Source organism: Chiloscyllium plagiosum, unplaced genomic scaffold (genome assembly GCF_037043375.1).
Source record: "Chiloscyllium plagiosum isolate Xiang-an unplaced genomic scaffold, Cpla_swu_hap1 HiC_scaffold_9, whole genome shotgun sequence".
Taxonomy (NCBI): Eukaryota; Metazoa; Chordata; class Chondrichthyes; order Orectolobiformes; family Hemiscylliidae; genus Chiloscyllium; species Chiloscyllium plagiosum.
Window position 1 is genome coordinate 74,161 of NW_028270147.1, and position 21,948 is coordinate 96,108.

General features: G+C 52.4%; 1 protein-coding gene across 1 annotated transcript in view; it reads right to left on the bottom strand.

Moving 5' to 3' along the window:
• vav3a (vav guanine nucleotide exchange factor 3a) overlaps positions 1 to 21,948 on the bottom strand; it is a 193,771-nt gene that overhangs the window by 39,965 nt on the left and 131,858 nt on the right. The window contains 4 exon segments of the mRNA XM_087990321.1: positions 6,975 to 7,020; positions 10,440 to 10,462; positions 14,061 to 14,155; positions 16,732 to 16,833. Coding sequence (XP_087846447.1) covers positions 6,975 to 7,020; positions 10,440 to 10,462; positions 14,061 to 14,155; positions 16,732 to 16,833 — 266 coding nt within the window.

The window sequence follows — 21,948 nt, forward strand, 5'->3', positions numbered from 1 at the left end:
AGACAGATTCACCAGGATCACACCTGAGCTATCAGTGACATATCACACAAACTGGGAAATTAGAAAGCTAAGAGACAATTTGACCAAAGTTCTGAAAATAATTAAGGCAAACAGATTGGGCAGATGGACTGGGTGGAGAATCTAGGAAGGGGGAGCATTGCTGAAACAAATGTGTTGAAAAACTGCTTCCATGGTGTCAGAAAGAAACCCTGATCGTTCAGAAGAGAAACTGGGAAAATAACTTCACCCAAGATAGAGCTTGGAATTCTCTCCCACAGTCAGCAATTGATGTTGGCTGCCATTTTCAATTTAACCCTGAGATTGATGGACATTTATTATAGAGAAGTATTCAGTCATTACTGAGGCAGGGGCAGGAGTGTATAATGAGGTCCCAGATCAGCAATGACATCATTGAATGACAGACCAGCCCGAGGGACTGAAGGGCCTCCTCCTGTTCTGACATTCATGTTTTCACTTCAACTTGTTACCAACCGTGGGAACATGCTTCTGAAGAACAAAGAATTCTGTTTTTCAAGTTAAAACATGATTATTGGGAGATGAAATCTCCAGAGCTCATTCGATATCTAACCATCTATTCAGAGTCTGTCTGAGAGCCAGTTATCTCAGTTCAGCTGAAGAACTCACAAGTGACAGCAAGTGGAAACAGATTGTGAAATCCAGCAGGAATGCTGATCCCATGGAGCCTGAGACTGCGCTCTGTGGTCAGGCGCTAGTGGGAACCATCCTCTGTCCCTGTAACTCGATCACCAGTGGGGGTGCCCTCAGCTCCCTGGTCCTAATCTCAGGGACTCATCCCTCAAACCTCATGCTGTCCCTCCCTCCCTCCATGTTTTTCAAATATTCCTGAGAAGCTGCCTATTTGACCAGGTTTGTTGTCAGCTGTCCAAATATTTCTTTATGCAGATTAGTGCAACCTTCTTTGAAGAGGTGATCTAATTGAGGTATTTAGGATATTAGCAGGGACAGACAGAATCGATAAAAATAAACTGTTTCCACTGGTTGGGGATTCTAGAACGGGGGCATCGTCTGAGAATTAGGGCTGGAGTGTTCAGGAGAGATGTTCTGCACACACACAGAGTAGTTTAGGTTTGGAACTGTCCTCCTCAAACAGTTGATGCTAATTCAATTGTTAAATTTAAATCTGACACAGTTTTATTAAGCAAGACTGCCAATGAATATAGGTTCAAGCAGTTAGGAGTTAGAGAGAGTTAGGAGTAGAGGGAGTTGGGCCACAGATCTTCCATGATCTTATTAAATGGTGGGACATGCTCAAGGGGCTGAATGGTCTACTCCTGTTCCTACGCCCCTATCTCTCGCAAATCGTTCACCATCCCACTCACCCAGATTCAAACATGTCATGGTCTCATTCACCCTCAGTAATCTTCAACAAATAGGAATCTCTCTCTCTCAGTCTCTGAAGTTCCAACTATTCCCTGCATTCAGGGAGGTAGGGAGAGAGAGAGAGAGACAGAGACAGAGAGAGACCAAGAGAGAGAGAGAGACAGTGGGACAGACAGAGAGAGAGAAACCAGGAGAGAGAGAGAGAGAGAGAGAGAGAGAGAGAGAGACAGAGAGAGAGACCAAGAGAGAGAGAGAGAGAGAGAGAGAGACAGAGAGAGAGACAGAGAGAGAGAGAGAGAGAGAGAGACAGAGAGAGAGAGAGAGAGAGAGAGGGAGGCAGTTCCAGCAACAGGACGGGGATGGGTGGCAGTGTAGGTCTTTGATGGGGGGGGGGGTGGGGGGAGGGCAGATGGTTGGGGTCTGGGAAGGGCCCTGGGTCTCACATGCATCATGGCATCTGGGCAGATCAGGTGGGTGGAGGTGGGTCAGTAGGAAAAGCACCAGCAGGGAGGGGGTTGGTTTCTCCGGCCTCTTGCCAGGCAATCCCACTGTGTGGGGCGGGGGAGGGGTAATAGCGGGGGATGGGCGGGGGAGGGGGAATAGCGGGGGGGTGGGTGGGGGAGGGGGAATAGCGGGGGGATGGGCGGGGGAGGGGGAATATTGCCTGCTCTTTAACTTCCAGATTGAATTTGCAGTTACACTGAAATGATCAAAGTGCCCAATGAGGGGAGCAACTTCACACAATGCAGGAACAGACCCAGTGCATTATCCAACTGACAGCACACTTCAGGAACATCGCGACAAATCATTGGTCAGACCAGATTTGGAGCAGTGTGGTCACTTCTGGACACCTTAAATAAGGGAAGGATGTTAAAATCCTGAAGAGAGAGTTGAAAGGAGCTTTACTGGAACGACCCCAGGGATGAGGAAAGATAAGAGAGATTGGGCTTATTCTCATTGGAGCAGAGAAGGTTAAGAAATGACCTTTTTGAGGTGTTCAAAATTATGAACAATTCTACAGGACAAAGTAAATATTCTGTTTCCACGAGGTGGCATATCAATAACTGGGGGTCACAATTGCAAGATTGTCAGTGAGGGAGCTAGGAGTGAGGTGAGGGGAAACGTCTTTACTGCGAGATTTGGAATGTGCTGCCTGGGAGAGTGGGGGAGGTGGATTCCATTGTGGGGGTTCAGAAGAGAGCTGGGTATATATTTGAAAGGGATGAAGTTATAAGGCAGCAGGGGCACGGCTGGAGAGTGGGAGCAGTCAGGCAGCTTACTCAGGAGCTGGTACAGACCCAACGGGTCAAATAGCCTCCTCCTGTGCCGAAAAACTCTATGATGCTATAACTCCATCACTGCAGTTTGGGAAGGAAAACCACTGTCATTCCCCAGGAGAGCTCTCTGTGTGATTCCGGTCCCTGACTAATGTCAGCTCCCCCATGAACCGCCCTCTGAGGCTCAGTTCCTGGTGGTTTCAGAAGGTAGCTCACAGCCCCTTCTCAGGGCAACTCAGGTGTTGTTAAGAAAGCATATGGTGTTTTGGCTTTCATTAACAGGGGGATTGAGTTTAAGAGTCGTGAGATCTTGTTGCAGCTCTATAAAACTTTGGTTAGACCGCACTTGGAATACTGCGTCCAGTTCTGGTCGCCCTATTATAAGAAAGATGTGGATGCTTTGGAGAGGGTTCAGAGGAGGTTTACCAGGATGCTGCCTGGACTGGAGGGCTTATCTTATGAAGAGAGGTTGACTGAGCTCGGACTTTTTTCATTGGAGAAAAGGAGGAGGAGAGGGGACCTAATTGAGGTATACAAGATAATGAGAGACATAGATAGAGTCGATAGCCAGAGACTATTTCCCAGGGCAGAAATGACTAACAAGAGGGGTCATAGTTTTAAGCTGGTTGGAGGAAAGTATAGAGGGGATGTCAGAGGCGGGTTCTTTACACAGAGAGTTGTGAGAGCATGGAATGCGTTGCCAGCAGCAGTTGTGGAGGCAAGGTCACTGGGGACATTTAAGAGACTCCTGGACATGCATATGGTCACAGACATTTGAGGGTGCATACATGAGGATCAGTGGTCGGCACAACATCGTGGGCTGAAGGGCCTGTTCTGTGCTGTACTGTTCTATGTTCTATGTTCTAACTAGGAGCGGGTAATTAATAGCAGCCCTGTCAGGGGGACTCACCCTGAGGATCAAGTAATTTAAACAAACAGTGACAGCGACTGAAACACAATCCAATTCCAGAATGTTTGAAACTGCAGAGCTTTTCATTTTGGCTGCGGGAGTTGAGAGAGTCGAATTGTTTTCAAAGTAACTTGTGAGTGAAGCAAGTTTCAACTTGGTTCTGGTGGGCGGTTTGCTAACAAGCCAACGAGTGTGCAGGCAGAGAGAGAGTCTGTCCCAACAGATTCTCAGAAGAGAAACACCCAGCAGCATTTGGACACAGGGAGAAAGGTAAACAACATGATTATGGTGTTCCCCATTTCTGACCAATCCCAAACTCACTTCACAGTCAGAGGGTGGCTTTCTGACCACAAGAAATGTCCGAATGTAGGAAACGCCACAGGCAATTACTGCACAATGAGATCTCATGAGCAAACAGTAATGAGAATGCGACCAGATAAATTATTTTAGAGATGTAGAACGAGAACAGGTCTTGGGCCAGACACAAGGAAACATGCTCCTACCCTTTCAACTGAAGGAGTGTACAGTAAGCGAGGCAATAGATTAGAAAGCGGGACCTCAATGGTCATAATGTCTGCAAGTTTAGAAATCAGAAAATAGGACAGACGAATGTGTGGCTCAAGAGTCAGTGGGCGCAGAAGGGTTTTGGATTTCTGGATCACTAGGACCATTTCTGGGGAAGGTGGGACATGTTCAGAAAGCAGGGTCTGCACCGGAATCACAGTGAGACCAATACCCTTGCAGCTAGGTTTAAACTAGTCTGGCAGAGGGAGGGGACACAGTATATTAATGAAACACCATCACATCACACGACAGCAAGGGAAGCAAGTCACAGTGAGGTCACCAACATTGAGTGTCAAAGAAATTAAGGGAATGTTGGCGAGATAGATCAGAAACTGACTGAGTGAGAGGACACAGAGAGTAGTGAGAGAAGGCTGTTTGAGTGACTGGTGTCTAGTGGTGTACCACAAGGTTCAGTAGTGGGACTCTTATTGTTTGTTATATACTGAAATGGTACAGATGAAAATGCTGGGGGAATGTTAAGTAAGTTTGCAGATTATACCAAGGTTGGTGGAAGGGTTAATAGAGAAGATGATGTTTGTAGGTTAAAGAAAGATACCGATGGGTTGGTCAGAAGGGCAGATCAGTGGCAGATAGTATTTAACCCTGATAAATGTGAGGTGCTGCAGTTTGGAAGGAGAAACAAAATGAGAGAGTATTTAATGAATAGCAGGACACTGGGTCGCTCAGAGGAACGTGGGGATCTTCTGTAGTTATTCTCACCCTAAGCACTGACCCTCTGACAGTGCAGCACTCCCTCAGTACTGACCCTCTGACAGTGCGGCACTCCCTCAGTACTGACCCTCTGACAGTGCGGCACTCCCTCAGCAATGACCCTCTGACAGTGCGGCACTCCCTCAGTACTGACCCTCTGACAGTGCGGCACTCCCTCAGCAATGACCCTCTGACAGTGCGGCACTCCCTCAGTACTGACCCTCCAACAGTGCGGCACTCCCTCAGCACTGACCCTCTGACAGTGCAGCACTCCCTCAGTACTGACCCTCCGACAGTGCGGCACTCCCTCAGCACTGACCCTCTGACAGTGCAGCACTCCCTCAGCACTGACCCTCTGACAGTGCGGCACTCCCTCAGCACTGACCCTCTGACAGTGCGGCACTCCCTCAGTACTGACCCTCCGACAGTGCGGCACTCCCTCAGTACTGACCCTCCGACAGTGTGGCACTCCCTCAGTACTGACCCTCCGACAGTGCGGCACTCCCTCAGTACTGACCCTCTGACAGTGCGGCACTCCCTCAGCACTGACCCTCTGACAGTGCAGCACTCCCTCAGTACTGACCCTCTGACAGTGCGGCACTCCCTCAGTACTGACCCTCTGACAGTGCGGCACTCCCTCAGCACTGACCCTCTGACAGTGCGGCACTCCCTCAGCACTGACCCTCTGACAGTGCAGCACTCCCTCAGCACTGACCCTCTGACAGTGCGGCACTCCCTCAGTACTGACCCTCTGACAGTGCAGCACTCCCTCAGCACTGACCCTCTGACAGTGCAGCACTCCCTCAGTACTGACCCTCTGACAGTGCAGCACTCCCTCAGCACTGACCCTCCGACAGTGCGGCACTCCCTCAGCACTGACCCTCTGACAGTGCGGCACTCCCTCAGCACTGACCCTCTGACAGTGCGGCACTCCCTCAGTACTGACCCTCCGACAGTGTGGCACTCCCTCAGTACTGACCCTCCGACAGTGCGGCACTCCCTCAGTACTGACCCTCTGACAGTGCAGCACTCCCTCAGCACTGACCCTCTGACAGTGCGGCACTCCCTCAGTACTGACCCTCCGACAGTGCGGCACTCCCTCAGTACTGACCCTCTGACAGTGCAGCACTCCCTCAGCACTGACCCTCTGACAGTGTGGCACTCCCTCAGTACTGACCCTCCGACAGTGTGGCACTCCCTCAGTACTGACCCTCCGACAGTGCGGCACTCCCTCAGTACTGACCCTCTGACAGTGCGGCACTCCCTCAGCACTGACCCTCTGACAGTGCGGCACTCCCTCAGCACTGACCCTCTGACAGTGCGGCACTCCCTCAGTACTGACCCTCCGACAGTGCAGCACTCCCTCAGTACTGACCCTCCGACAGTGCGGCACTCCCTCAGTACTGACCCTCTGACAGTGCGGCACTCCCTCAGTACTGACCCTCTGACAGTGCGGCACTCCCTCAGCACTGACCCTCTGACAGTGCAGCACTCCCTCAGTACTGACCCTCTGACAGTGCAGCACTCCCTCAGCACTGACCCTCCGACAGTGCGGCACTCCCTCAGCACTGACCCTCTGACAGTGCGGCACTCCCTCAGCACTGACCCTCTGACAGTGCGGCACTCCCTCAGTACTGACCCTCCGACAGTGTGGCACTCCCTCAGTACTGACCCTCCGACAGTGCGGCACTCCCTCAGTACTGACCCTCTGACAGTGCAGCACTCCCTCAGCACTGACCCTCTGACAGTGCGGCACTCCCTCAGCACTGACCCTCTGACAGTGCGGCACTCCCTCAGTACTGACCCTCCGACAGTGCGGCACTCCCTCAGTACTGACCCTCCGACAGTGCAGCACTCCCTCAGTACTGACCCTCCAACAGTGCGGCACTCCCTCACTACTGACCCTCTGACAGTGCGGCACTCCCTCAGTACTGACCCTCCAACAGTGCGGCACTCCCTCAGCACTGACCCTCTGACAGTGCGGCACTCCCTCAGTACTGACCCTCTGACAGTGCGGCACTCCCTCAGCACTGACCCTCTGACAATGCTGCACACCCTCAGTACTGACCCTCTGACAGTGCGGCACTCCCTCAGCACTGACCCCCTGACAGTGCGGCACTCCCTCAGTACTGAAACTGGGTGGTACTCACCGGGGTCTGTGTGTCTGCTGCTACTCTTGTGTCCATTGAACCATCTCTGTATCCGAGAGCAGAAAAGAAACACTATCAAATAGAGAAGGTCCCCTCAATTTGATTCATAAAAGATACGTTTCCCAACACAGACACGTTTGTACCCAACCTCAAACCTCGATCCAACCCAAACACGACCCAGCGCCTGTTTCCCCCTATCGTTCACCACTCGGCCACTTTTACATCCACTTTGTTACTGTCCCTTTTATACCCTAACATATAGCTTTCCTCACAAGGGGCACTGCATCAAATGCCTATTTCACCCCCTCCCTATCTCTGTAACCTCCTCCAGCCCTACACCCCCTCCCTATCTCTGTAACCTCCTCCAGCCCTACACCCCCTCACTATCTCTGTAACCCCCTCCAGCCCCTACACCCCCTCCCTATCTCTGTAACACCCTCCAGCCCCTACACCCCCTCCCTATCTCTGTAACCCCCTCCAGCCCCTACACCCCCTCCCTATCTCTGTAATCCCCTCCAGCCCCTACACCCCCTCCCTATCTCTGTAACCTCCTCCAGCCCCTACACCCCCTCCCTATCTCTGTAACCCCCTCCAGCCCCTACACCCCCTCCCTATCTCTGTAACCTCCTCCAGCCCCTACACCTCCTCCCTATCTCTGTAACCCCCTCCAGCCCCTACACCCCCTCCCTATCGCTGTAACACCCTCCAGCCCCTACACCCCCTCCCTATCTCTGTAACCTCCTCCAGCCCCTACACCCCCCCCCTATCTCTGTAACCTCCTCCAGCCCCTACACCCCCTCCCTATCTCTGTAACCCCCTCCAGCCCCTACACCCGCTCCCTATCTCTGTAACCCCCTCCAGCCCCTACACCCCCTCCCTATCTCTGTAACCTCCTCCAGCCCCTACACCCCCTCCCTATCTCTGTAACCCCTTCAGCCCCTACACCCCCTCCCTATCTCTGTAACCCCCTCCAGCCCCTACACCCCCTCCCTATCTCTGTAACCCCCTCCATGCCCCTACACCCCCTCCCTATCTCTATAACCCCCTCCAGCCCCTACACCCCCTCCCTATCGCTGTAACACCCTCCAGCCCCTACACCCCCTCCCTATCTCTGTAACCTCCTCCAGCCCCTACACCCCCCCCTATCTCTGTAACCTCCTCCAGCCCCTACACCCCCTCCCTATCTCTGTAACCCCCTCCAGCCCCTACACCCGCTCCCTATCTCTGTAACCCCCTCCAGCCCCTACACCCCCTCCCTATCTCTGTAACCTCCTCCAGCCCCTACACCCCCTCCCTATCTCTGTAACCCCTCCAGCCCCTACACCCCCTCCCTATCTCTGTAACCCCCTCCAGCCCCTACACGCCCTCCCTATCTCTGTAACCCCCTCCATGCCCCTACACCCCCTCCCTATCTCTATAACCCCCTCCAGCCCCTACACCCCCTCCCTATCTCTGTAACCTCCTCCAGCCCCTAAACCCCCTCCCTATCTCTATAACCCCCTCCAGCCCCTACACCCCCCCATCTCTGTAACCTCCTCCAGCCCCTACACATCCTCCCTATCTCTGTAACCTCCTACAGCTCCTACACTCCTCCCTATCTCTGTAACCCCCTCCAACCCCTACCCCCCTCCTGCCCCTACACTCCCTCCCTACCTCTGTAACCCCCTCCCAGCCCCTACACCATCCTCCCTATCTCTGTAACCTCCTCCAGCCCCTACACCCTCTCCCTATCTCTGTAACCCCCTCCAGCCCCTATACCCCCTCCTGCCCCTACACCCCCTCCCTATCTCTGTCACCTCCTCCAGCCCCTACACCCCCTCTCTATCTCTATAACCCCTCCAGCCCCTACACCCCCTCCCTATCTCTGTAACCCCCTCCAGCCCCTACACCCCCTCCCTATCTCTGTCACCTCCTCCAGCCCCTACACCCCCTCCCTATCTCTGTAACCCCCTCCAGCCCCTACACCCCCTCCCTATCTCTGTAACCTCCTCCAGCCGCTACCCCCCTCCCTAGCTCTGTCACCTCATCCAACCCCTACACCACCTCCCTATCTCTGTCACCTCCTCCAGCCCCTACACCCCCTCCCTATCTCTGTAACCCCCTCCAGCCCCTACACCCCCTCCCTATCTCTGTAACCTCCTCCAGCCCCTACACCCCCTCCCTATCTCTGTAACCCCCTCCAGCCCCTACACCCCCTCCCTATCTCTGTAACCTCCTCCAGCCCCTACACCCCCTCCCTATCTCCGTAACCCCCTCCAGCCCCTACACCCCCTCCCTATCGCTGTAACACCCTCCAGCCCCTACACCCCCTCCCTATCTCTGTAACCTCCTCCAGCCCCTACACCCCCTCCCTATCTCTGTAACCTCCTCCAGCCCCTACACCCCCTCCCTATCTCTGTAACCCCCTCCAGCCCCTACACCCCCTCCCTATCTCTGTAACCCCCTCCAGCCCCTACACCCCCTCCCTATCTCTGTAACCTCCTCCAGCCCCTACACCCCCTCCCTATCTCTGTAACCCCCTCCAGCCCCTACACCCCCTCCCTATCTCTGTAACCCCCTCCATGCCCCTACACCCCCTCCCTATCTCTATAACCCCCTCCAGCCCCTACACCCCCTCCCTATCTCTGTAACCTCCTCCAGCCGCTACCCCCCTCCCTATCTCTGTAACCCCCTCCAGCCCCTACATCCCCTCCCTATCTCTGTAACCCCCTCCCTGCCCCTACACCCCCCTCCCTATCTCTGTAACCCCCTCCAGCCCCTACATCCCCTCCCTATCTCTGTAACCCCCTCCCAGCCCCTACACCCCCCTCCCTATCTCTGTAACCTCCTCCAGCCCCTACACCCCCTCCCTATCTCTACTACCTCCTCCAGTCCCTACACCCCTCCCTATCTCTGTAACCCCCTCCGGCCCCTACACCCCTCCCTATCTCTGTAACCCCCTCCAGCCCCTACCCCCCTCCCTCTCTCTGTAACCCCCTCCAGCCCCTACCCCCCTCCCTCTCTCTGTAACCCCCTCCAGCCACTACCCCCCTCCCTCTCTCTGTAACCCCCTCCAGCCCCTACCCCCCTCCCCAGTGATGTCTGTGCCTTCAGATGCTGGGGTCTGCACTTCCCTTCCTCACTATCATCACTTTTCTTTTTCTTTCATCAACTGAGCTGTCAGTCACCTGTCCTCTGCACGTTCTGCTGAGTAATGTTATTAATTTCCACTCGGTGTTATCTGTAAAAGGTCCTATATAAATGTAACTTCTTGATAATGCAATGAGCTCCTTTCTGCCCTGGGTCAGACGGAGAGCTTTGCTGAAGCCGGATTACTGGAGCCTGATGGAACTCCCAGCGAACGAACGTTCAATCAGACGGCGCCCTCCACTTTCAACCACTATCTACCCCCCCTCTGCTCAGGGGGCACATCCCCTCTCCCCACCCCCACCCCTCCGCCCCCATCATGTTCGCTGTGACACTTACCCCCTGGTTCATTCTCCCAGAATCTGGAATTAAATTAAATATCGAGTTAGTAAATCCCACATGCCCAGACAGATCCCTGCTGCTCAGTCAGACGTCTGCGCTAGAGCATGTTCCTGAGACAGATCCCGAGGCAGAGACTGAAGGCAGAGCCCCCGAGAGCCCGACCATACTGATTGGTGTTTCCCAGCACCATCCCATCACTGCCCCTGAAGTCGCAGGAAGTGGCTCAGCTCAATCACAGGGACCTGAGGGACCACCCCACCCCAGGGCTGACACTCCCCCTGCCCCAGGGTCGGAGACCCCACCCCAGGGCAGACATACCCCCTCCTCTGGGGCAGACACTCCCCCTACCCCAGGGGCAGAGACCCCATCCCTGAGCAGACAGTGTCTTGACAGGAATTAAGAATGAAAACAGAAATGGGACTAATTTGGGGATTGACACAGGGCTGTGGGGAGAGCGCAGGGCAGTGGGATTAGTTTGGGATTGATACAGGGCTATGGGGAGAGAACGGGGCAGTGGGATTAGTCTGGGGATTGACACAGGGCAATGGGGAGAGAACGGGGCAGTGGGATTAGTCTGGGGATTGACACAGGGCAATGGGGAGAGAACGGGGCAGTGGGATTAGTTTGGGATTGATACAGGGCTATGGGGAGAGAACGGGGCAGTGGGATTAGTTTGGGGATTGACACAGGGCAATGGGGAGAGAGTGGGGCAGTGGGATTAGTCTGGGGATTGACACAGGGCAATGGGGAGAGAACGGGGCAGTGGGATTAGTCTGGGGATTGATACAGGGCAATGGGGAGAGAGTGGGGCAGTGGGATTAGTTTGGGGATTTATACAGGGCTATGGGGAGAGAGTGGGACAGTGGGATTAATTTGGGGATTGACACAGGGCTATGGGGAGAGAGCGGGGCAGTGGGATTAGTTTGGGGATTTATACAGGGCCATGGGGAGACAGTGGGACAGTGGGATTAATTTGGGGATTGACACAGGGCTATGGGGAGAGAGCGGGGCAGTGGGATTAGTTTGGGGATTTATACAGGGCCATGGGGAGACAGTGGGACAGTGGGATTAGTTTGGGGATTGACACAGGGCAATGGAGAGAGAGCGGGGCAGTGGGATTAGTTTGGGGATTGACACAGGGCAATGGGGAGAGAGCGGGGCAGTGGGATTAATTTGGGATTGTTACAGGGCTATGGGGTGAGAAAGCGGGACAGAGGGATTCGTTTGGGATTGATATAGGGCTATGGGGAGAGAGTGGGGAAGTGGGATTAGTTTGGGATTGATACAGGGCTATGGGGAGAGAACGGGGCAGTGGGATTAGTTTGGGATTGATACAGGGCTATGGGGAGAGCGCGGGGACAGTGGGATTAATACAGGGCTATGGGGAGAGAGCGGGGCAGTGGGATTAGCTTGGGGATTTATACAGGGCAATGGGGAGAGAGTGGGACAGTGGGATTAGTTTGGGGATTTATACAGGGCAATGGGGAGAGAGCGGGGCAGTGGGATTAGTTTGGGGATTGATACAGGGCTATGGGGAGAGAGCGGGGCAGTGGGATTAGTTTGGGATTGACACAGGGCAATGGGGAGAGAGCGGGGCAGTGGAATTAGTTTGGGATTGACACAGGGCTATGGGGAGAGAGCAGGGCAGTGGGATTAGCTTGGGGATTGATACAGGGCTATGGAGAGAGAGTGGGGCAGTGGGATTAGTTTGGGGATTGACACAGGGCAATGGGGAGAGAGCGGGGCAGTGGGATTAGTTTGGGATTGATACCGGGCTATGGGGAGAGAGTGGGGGCAGTGGGATTAATTTGGGATTGTTACAGGGCTATGGGGAGAGAAAGCGGGACAGTGGGATTCGTTTGGGATTGATATAGGGCTATGGGGAGAGAGTGGGGAAGTGGGATTAGTTTGGGATCGATACAGGGCTATGGGGAGAGAACGGGGCAGTGGGATTAGTTTGGGATTGATACAGGGCTATGGGGAGAGAGCGGGGACAGTGGGATTAATACAGGGCTATGGGGAGAGAGCGGGGCAGTGGGATTAGCTTGGGGATTGATACAGGGCTATGGGGAGAGAGCGGGGCAGTGGGATTAGCTTGGGGATTGATACAGAGCTATGGGGAGAGAGTGGGGCAGTGGGATTAGTTTGGGGATTTATACAGGGCAATGGGGAGAGAGTGGGGCAGTGGGTTTAGTCTGGGGATTGATACAGGGCTATGGGGAGAGAGTGGGGCAGTGGGATTAGTTTGGGGATTTATACAGGGCAATGGGGAGAGAGCAGGGCAGTGGGATTAGTTTGGGATTGATACAGGGCTATGGGGAGAGAGCGGGGCAGTGGGATTAGTTTGGGATTGATACAGGACTATGGGGAGAGAGCGGGGCAGTGGGATTAGTTTGGGATTGATACAGGGCTATGGGGAGAGAGCGGGGCAGTGGGATTAGTTTGGGGATTTATACAGGGCAATGGGGAGAGAGTGGGACAGTGGGATTAGTTTGGGGATTTATACAGGGCAATGGGGAGAGAGCGGGGCAGTGGGATTAGTTTGGGGATTGATACAGGGCTATGGAGAGAGAGCGGGGCAGTGGGATTAGTTTGGGGATTTATACAGGGCAATGGGGAGAGAGCGGGGCAGTGGGATTAGTTTGGGATTGACACAGGGCTATGGGGAGAGAGCGGGGCAGTGGGATTAGTTTGGGATTGACACAGGGCTATGGGGAGAGAGCGGGGCAGTGGGATTAGTTTGGGATTGACACAGGGCAATGGGGAGAGAGCGGGGCAGTGGGATTAGTTTGGGGATTTATACAGGGCAATGGGGAGAGAGTGGGACAGTGGGATTAGTTTGGGGATTTATGCAGGGCAATGGGGAGAGAGTGGGACAGTGGGATTAGTTTGGGGATTTATACAGGGCAATGGGGAGAGAGTGGGGCAGTGGGATTAGTTTGGGGATTTATGCAGGGCAATGGGGAGAGAGTGGGACAGTGGGATTAGTTTGGGGATTTATACAGGGCAATGGGGAGAGAGTGGGGCAGTGGGATTAGTTTGGGGATTGATACAGGGCTATGGGGAGAGAGTGGGGCAGTGGGATTAGTTTGGGATTGATACAGGGCTATGGGGAGAGAGCGGGGCAGTGGGATTAGTTTGGGATTGATACAGGGCTATGGGGAGAGAGCGGGGCAGTGGGATTAGTTTGGGGATTTATACAGGGCAATGGGGAGAGAGTGGGACAGTGGGATTAGTTTGGGGATTTATACAGGGCAATGGGGAGAGAGTGGGGCAGTGGGATTAGTTTGGGATTGATACAGGGCTATGGGGAGAGAGCGGGGCAGTGGGATTAGTTTGGGATTGACACAGGGCAATGGGGAGAGCGGGGCAGTGGGATTCATTTGGGGATCAATATACTCGTATCAGCCTGTAATATAATGGGAAGGTGGTGGTGTGTTAGTGTCCTTCCCTCTGTACCAAGAGGTCGAGGTTAAAGTGTTGCCTGTCCCCAGTGGATGCAGTGATATTTGTGAACAGGCTGTTGGTGGTGTTCAGACACAGTGTGGTATCGGTCTGTCAGACGCTCCCCTCAGCATGGCTATGAAATTCCGAGGGAGTATTCATTCTGGAACCTACCTGCTGCCTTACTGCAGATTCCCACTCTGCCCAAACATTCCTTGTGTGCTCCAGCTCCACACCTCGTACACAGGTAACCCTGATAAAATATACCCCTGAGGGGAGAGGATTCCCACAATTACAGTCAGCACTGCAACACAACAACATCACCCTGCATTGATATAGCACCTCAGGCTGAGGGAAACACCTAAGCTGCTTTATCAAGGATTATTTGACACAGACTCCATTAAAGATTTACTCAGACATTTCGCCAAAATCCTGGTCAAAGCACGAGATTCATGCACCATCCGAAGTGCAGACAGAGGGGTCAAAGGTCAGGAGGGGAATAGCTGAAGCCTCCACGCAGCTGAAGACACTCACGCCAATCGTTGGGGGACAGAGATCACGGAATGATGTTCAAGAGGCAACATCACAGAGGGTTTCAGAAACCGGTGCAGGTGACAGGGATATGGAGGGTTGTAGGAACTGGAGGGGGTTACAGAGATAGGGAGGGGGTGTAGGGGCCGGAGGGGGTGACAGAGATAGGGAGGGGTGTAGGGGCTGGAGGGGGTGACAGAGATAGGGAGGGGTGTAGGGGCTGGAGGGGGTGACAGAGATAGGGAGGGGTGTAGGGGCTGGAGGGGGTTACAGAGATAGGGAGGGGTGTAGGGGCTGGGAGGGGGTTACAGAGATAGGGAGGGGGTGTAGGGTCTGGAGGGGGTTAAAGAGATAGGGAGGGGTGTAGGGGCTGGGGGAGGTTACAGAGATAGGGAGGTTACAGAGATAGGGAGGGGGTGTAGGGGCTGGAGGGGGTTAAAGAGATAGGGAGGGAGTGTTGGGGCGGGAGGGGGTGACAGAGATAGGGAGGGGGTGTAGGGGCTGGAGGGGGTTACAGAGATAGGGAGGAGGTGTAGGGGCTGGAGGGGGTTACAGAGATAGTGAGAGGGTGTAGGGGCTGGAGGGGGTTACAGAGATAGGGAGGGGTTGTAGGGGCTGGAGGGGGTTACATAGATAGGGAAGGCGTGTAGGGGTTGGAGGAGGTGACAGAGATAGGGAGGGGGTATAGGGGCTGGAGGAGTTGACAGAGATAGGGAGGGGGTGTAGGGGCTGGGGGAGGTTACAGAGATAGGGAGGTTACAGAGATAGGGAGGGGGTGTAGGGGCGGGAGGGGGTTACAGAGATAGGGAGGGGGTGTAGGGGCTTGAGGGGGTTACAGAGATAGGGAGGGGGTGTAGGGGCTGGAGGGGGTGTAAGGAGTTGAGAGAGTGAGGTGATGAGTGAATCTCTCTCTGAGAGTGTTGCTCTCAGTGTGGTGTTGCCAAGCTGTTGACCGGGGGGTGGGGTGGGGTCTCACAACTGTCAGGTGACAGAATTGAACATCTGGGGGTGACAATCAATCAGTTTTAACCCCAACATCTTTTGTTCTGAGCAGGACAGAGGAGACAGGGGACAATCACCAGGCGCTCCATTGGACTGTGGACAGAGTGACCATGCAGTGATGTTCAGAGAGACTTGGCACGAACAATGTTAATGAACTGACAGCCCGAGATGGGAAAGGCTGAGGTTAAACACGGCCAGTGTCAGTGGGATAGGGATATCTCTGGGCAATGTGTCAGGGAGGGGGGAGGGGGCATCCTAAACTGGGAACCTTCCCCTCAGATTGCTGCCCAGAATGTCCCTGTCAAGGTGCCGTGTGGCTGATGTCTCTCGCTCTAGCAGCAGGGGGCAGTATCACCCACAAAATCTGCAACTTCTTTCAGAGTTGGTGAAAGTCGATAACAGATTGAAACAGGGCTCTGCAGAAAGCAGTGCCAACAACTGCTGCATTGACATAGCACCTTTCATACAATATCAAAACTCATTTTGTCCATGCATAAAGCAGGTAAATAGTTGACAGGGTAGCACCAGAGAGATGTTGGAAGGAGGATATTAAATGAGCAGGGAACAGGGCAGAGGGAGTGGTGCAGAGGGAGTGGGGCAAAAGGAGGGGGTGAAGGGTGAGGGGCAGAGGGAGAAGGGTGAAGGGTGAGGGGCGAGTTACAGACGTCGGGGAGCAGACATGGAGAGCAAAGCCAGCACTTGTCAGAACATCATAAGGGTATAACAGGAGGCTATTCAGCCCATCCACCCCATGGTGTAATGATGGTTATCATGAAAGGCCAGGGTGGTGCAGAGGGTATGTCAGGGCGAGAGTGAACCCAGGCTGACATCTCCAGCTGTTATTAAGCAGCAGTTTGTCTCAGCTGCTCATTGGAAACGACCTTGTGTCACTGGGAGACGGGCTGCAGCGAGTCCCTGCCCTTGGTTCGGAATAAACTGAATTCCAGGGGAACTGTCAGACTGAGATAATTTTTGACCAGTTCAGATGCTGCACATTTGACTCGACCCAGAATTCCTCTCAGTTTAATATCTGATCACATCCATCCTCCATCCACCATCCATCCCAGGGAGTCACATCTCTACAGGAAAAATCTTGCCATTCCAAAGCTCAAACTGCCCCCTGCTTCCTGAATTCCATCCTCCCCGATTCTGTGAACACTGCCCCAACCTCGGCCCGGACTCAGAGCAGTCTGCTCATTACTGCGGTTCCTGTCAGGTCCCAGGGGTTTCTGTGGTTTCTGACCTTGGTTTGAGTTGAACCAGGTGAAGGTAGGACACAAACAGCCTGACAGTGACGGTCTGACATTCTGACCTGAGCAGCATCCGGCAAGCCGAGCAGTACGTGACCCTCTCGAAGCTGTGCATACTGAACGTGTGGCTATTGCTGTTCCCATCCTCTGGCCGGATGTTCGATCTAATCAAAGGACAGAAACAGAACAAAAGACTGAGGTGACACTGAGCTTCAGAAACAAACAGACTTTTTGATTAGAATAGATTAGATTCAAAGTTTGTGCGAAGATTTGTAGCTCGGGTGCTCGTGGTTGTGGTTCTGTTCGCCGAGCTGGGAATTTGTGTTGCAGACGTTTCGTCCACTGTCTTGGTGACATCCTCAGTGCTTGGGAGCCTCCTGTGAAGCGCTTTGGTGATCTTTCCTCCAGCATTGTAAGAGTAATCAAAAGATGGGGTACTGGGCTAATGGTTGGATACTTGGTAGTGTGGATGAGCAGAGGGATCTTGGTGTCCATGTACACAGATCTTTGAAAGTTGCCACCCAGGTAAATAGTGCGGTGAGGAAGGCATATGGCGTACTGGCTTTTATTGGTAGAGGAATTGAGTTCCGGAGTCCTGAGGTCATGTTGCAGTTGTATAAGACTCTGGTGCGGCCGCATCTGGAGTATTGTGTGCAGTTTTGGTCACCATACTATAGGGAGGATGTGGAGGCACTGGAACGGGTGCAGAGGAGGTTTACCAGGATGTTGCCTGGTATGGAAGGAAGATCGTATGAGGAAAGGCTGAGGCACTTGGGGTTGTTTTCATTGGAGAAAAGAAGGTTTAGGGGTGACTTGATAGAGGTGTATAAGATGATTAGGGGTTTAGATAGAGTCGACAGTGAGAATCTTTTTCCACGTATGGAGTCAGCTATTACAAGGGGGCATAGCTTTAAATTAAGGGGGGGTAGGTATAGGACAGATGTTAGGGGTAGGTTCTTTACTCAGCGAGTCGTGAGTTCATGGAATGCCCTGCCAGTAGCAGTGGTGGACTCTCCCTCATTATGGGCATTTAAGCGGGCATTGGATAGGCATATGGAGGATAGTGGGCTAGTGTAGGTTAGATGGGCTTGGATCGGCGCAACATCTAGGGCCGAAGGGCCTGTACTGCGCTGTATTCTTCTATGTTCTATTTATATTAGATTTAGATCAGATTAGATTCCCTGTAGTGTGAAAACAGGCCCTTTGGCCCAACAAGTCCACACCGACCCTCTGAAGAGTAACCCACTCAAACTTACTTCCCTTGACTAATGCACCTAATACCATGGGTAATTCATTTGACCTACACATTTTTGGACTGTGGGAGAAAACCGGAGCACCCGGAGGAAACCCATGCAGACACGGGGAGAATCCACTCAGACAGTCGCCCAAGGATGGAATCGAGCCCAGGTGCCGGGCGCTGTGAGCCCAGGTCCCGGTGCTAACCACTGAGCCATTGTACCACCCTAAGGCTTCAACAACTGCTGGAGTTTTGTTTAATGCTTTCATGGGATGTGGGTAAACCAGCGGGGTCACCATATCTTGCCCCTATCTGCCCTTGTACTGTTTGGCCCTCCAGGTCATTTCAGAGACCAGTTAAGAGTCAACCACATTACTCAGTCACATGTTGGCCAGACCAGGTATCGATGTCAGTTTCCTTCCCTAAAGGACATTAATGAACCAGATGAGCTTCTTAACAATCGATAGCCACTTCGCTGCCACCATTACCAAGTTATTTTATGAACAAACCAGGGACTGGACATTTTATGACATACCTCTCCACATCCTGAGACAGGACTTGAAACTGAATTCTGGCCCAGAGGGATGGATACTACCAGCTGTTATGACTCTGAAAGGAGGAGTGTGCTAGTAATCAGGCCCATTGTTCCATAGACAGCACCAAGAGAACAAATCATTCTATTACATCATCAAAATGGCTAATTTGTCTCTCTGTTAATCAGAACAAAAGAGACTTTGGATGTAGGTTTGCTTGCTGAGCTGGAAGGTTCAGTTTCAGATGCTTTGTCACCATACTGTGTAACATCAGCGGTGAGCCTCTGGTGAAGCACTGGGGTTAGTGACCCACTTTCTATTTAATGTTTAGGTTTCCTTGGGTCGGTGATGTCATTTCATGTGTGATGGCAGTTCCTGTTCTTTTTCTCAGGGGGTGGTAAGTGGGGTCCAAGTCAATGTGCTTGTTAATGGAGTTCCAACTGGAATGCCATGTTTCTAGGAATTCTCACGAGTGTCATAACCCACTGTCACTAGGATCCTTACATAGAGATGGAGGAGGACACCACTTTGACTGGGACAACACATCCACCCTGTGACAGACTAAACAGAGACACACATGGAACGCAAAACACATCAATCAAAAGTGGGTCATTAATATCAGTGCTTCACCGGAAACTCCCTGATGATGTTACCTCGTGTAGTGATGAAACGTCTGAAAACGAACCTCCCAGCTCAGTGAGCAAACCTACATCCAGAACCTCAACCTGAGCTACAAATCTTCTCAAAACTCGCTAAAAGAGACTTTAACCAGATGCCTTCAAGAGATCAAATTCTAACTCTTTCCCAGCTACCATCAGTTTAGAGTAAGGACCTGAATGCCAACTCTAATTTCTCTCCATGGATGCTGCCAGCAATTTCTGGTTTTGTTTCTGATTTACCCAAACCGTCTTGTTAAAGACGTAGCAAAACAGGTTAATAACTAAGTTACTGTGTAGACTTCAAACATGTTTATTCTTAATCAGACAAACACATAGATAAGACACAGTTCTGCAAAGTATTGAGAGTTTGGAAAAATTAGAGAAAAAGATCAAGGGTCAAGGACCAAAGGGCGGAATGAACATACTTTTCACAGTTACCCAGGTTTCCTGTTGTTGAGATCAAGTTGCTGTTAGTTACAAAGTGATGGATGAACTTTGAACTAGATTTTCGATTCAAATGGACATTTAGTAGAAGTTCAGATTTCTGAAATTTAGTTTGGGGCTTTCAAAGTACCTCACTGAGGGGGACCCAGCCTTTTACAAAGTCACCTCACTGAGAGGGACCCAGCCTTTTACAAAGTACCTCACTGAGGGGGACCCAGCCTTTTACAAAGTTACCTCACTGAGAGGGACCCAGCCTTTTACAAAGTACCTCACTGAGGGGGACCAGCCTTTTACAAAGTTACCTCACTGAGGGGGACCCAGCCTTTTACAAAGTTACCTCACTGAGAGGGACCCAGCCTTTTACAAAGTTACCTCACTGAGAGGGACCCAGCCTTTTACAAAGTTATCTCACTGAGGGGGACCCAGCCTTTTACAAAGTTACCTCACTGAGGGGGACCCAGCCTTTTACAAAGTTACCTCACTGAGGAGGACCCAGCCTTTTACAAAGTTATCTCACTGAGAGGGACCCAGCCTTTTACAAAGTTACCTCACTGAGGGGGACCAGCCTTTTACAAAGTTACCTCACTGAGGGGGACCCAGCCTTTTACAAAGTTATCTCACTGAGGGGGACCCAGCCTTTTACAAAGTACCTCACTGAGAGGGACCCAGCCTTTTACAAAGTTACCTCACTGAGGGGGGCCCAGCCTTTTACAAAGTTACCTCACTGAGGGGGACCCAGCCTTTGACAAAGTACCTCACTGAGAGGGACCCAGCCTTTTACAAAGTTACCTCACTGAGGGGGACCAGCCTTTTACAAAGTTACCTCACTGAGGGGGACCCAGCCTTTGACAAAGTTACCTCACTGAGAGGGACCCAGCCTTTTACAAAGTTACCTCACTGAGGGGGACCCAGCCTTTTACAAAGTTACCTCACTGAGGGGGACCCAGCCTTTTACAAAGTTACCTCACTGAGGGGGACCCAGCCTTTTACAAAGTTACCTCACTGAGAGGGACCCAGCCTTTTACAAAGTATCTCACTGAGGGGGACCCAGCCTTTTACAAAGTTACCTCACTGAGGGGGACCCAGCCTTTTACAAAGTTACCTCACTGAGGGGGACGCAGCCTTTTACAAAGTTACCTCACTGAGGGGGACCCAGCCTTTTACAAAGTTACCTCACTGAGGGGGACCCAGCCTTTTACAAAGTTACCTCACTGAGGGGGACCCAGCCTTTTACAAAGTTACCTCACTGAGGGGGACCCAGCCTTTTACAAAGTACCTCACTGAGAGGGACCCAGCCTTTTACAAAGTTACCTCACTGAGGGGGACCCAGCCTTTTACAAAGTACCTCACTGAGAGGGACCCAGCCTTTTACAAAGTTACCTCACTGAGAGGGACCCAGCCTTTTACAAAGTTACCTCACTGAGAGGGACCCAGCCTTTTACAAAGTTACCTCACTGAGGGGGACCAGCCTTTTACAAAGTTATCTCACTGAGGGGGACCCAGTCTTTTACAAAGTACCTCACTGAGAGGGACCCAGCCTTTTACAAAGTTACCTCACTGAGGGGGACCCAGCCTTTTACAAAGTTACCTCACTGAGGGGGACCCAGCCTTTTACAAAGTTACCTCACTGAGGGGGACCCAGCCTTTTACAAAGTTACCTCACTGAGGGGGACCAGCCTTTTACAAAGTTACCTCACTGAGAGGGACCCAGCCTTTTACAAAGTTACCTCACTGAGGGGGACCCAGCCTTTTACAAAGTTACCTCACTGAGGGGGACCCAGTCTTTTACAAAGTTACCTCACTGAGGAGGACCCAGCCTTTTACAAAGTTATCTCACTGAGGGGGACCCAGCCTTTTACAAAGTTACCTCACTGAGGAGGACCCAGCCTTTTACAAAGTTACCTCACTGAGGGGGACCCAGCCTTTTACAAAGTTACCTCACTGAGAGGGACCCAGCCTTTTACAAAGTTATCTCACTGAGGGGGACCCAGCCTTTTACAAAGTTACCTCACTGAGGGGGACCCAGCCTTTTACAAAGTTACCTCACTGAGGGGGACCCAGCCTTTTACAAAGTACCTCACTGAGAGGGACCAGCGTTTTAGACTGTTTTGAATCAAGAAATGTTGGCTCTTACTGACTGAGAGAGAAGGATGGTATCCTTTGATTTTTCCTCCATTGGCACTTCTCAGTTTACTGGAAAACAGAGTGCATTCAGTTCAGAGGCTGAGTGAAATAGGGGTTGATGGGAAGGGTGAGGGCAGTAACAAATTAAAAATACTATACATGAATGCACGAAGCATTAGAAATAAGATGGATGAGCTTGAGGCTGTTTTGGAAATTGGCAGATACGATATTGTGAGAATACTGTGGTTCTGTTTGCCGAGCTGGAAGTTTTTGTTGCAAACG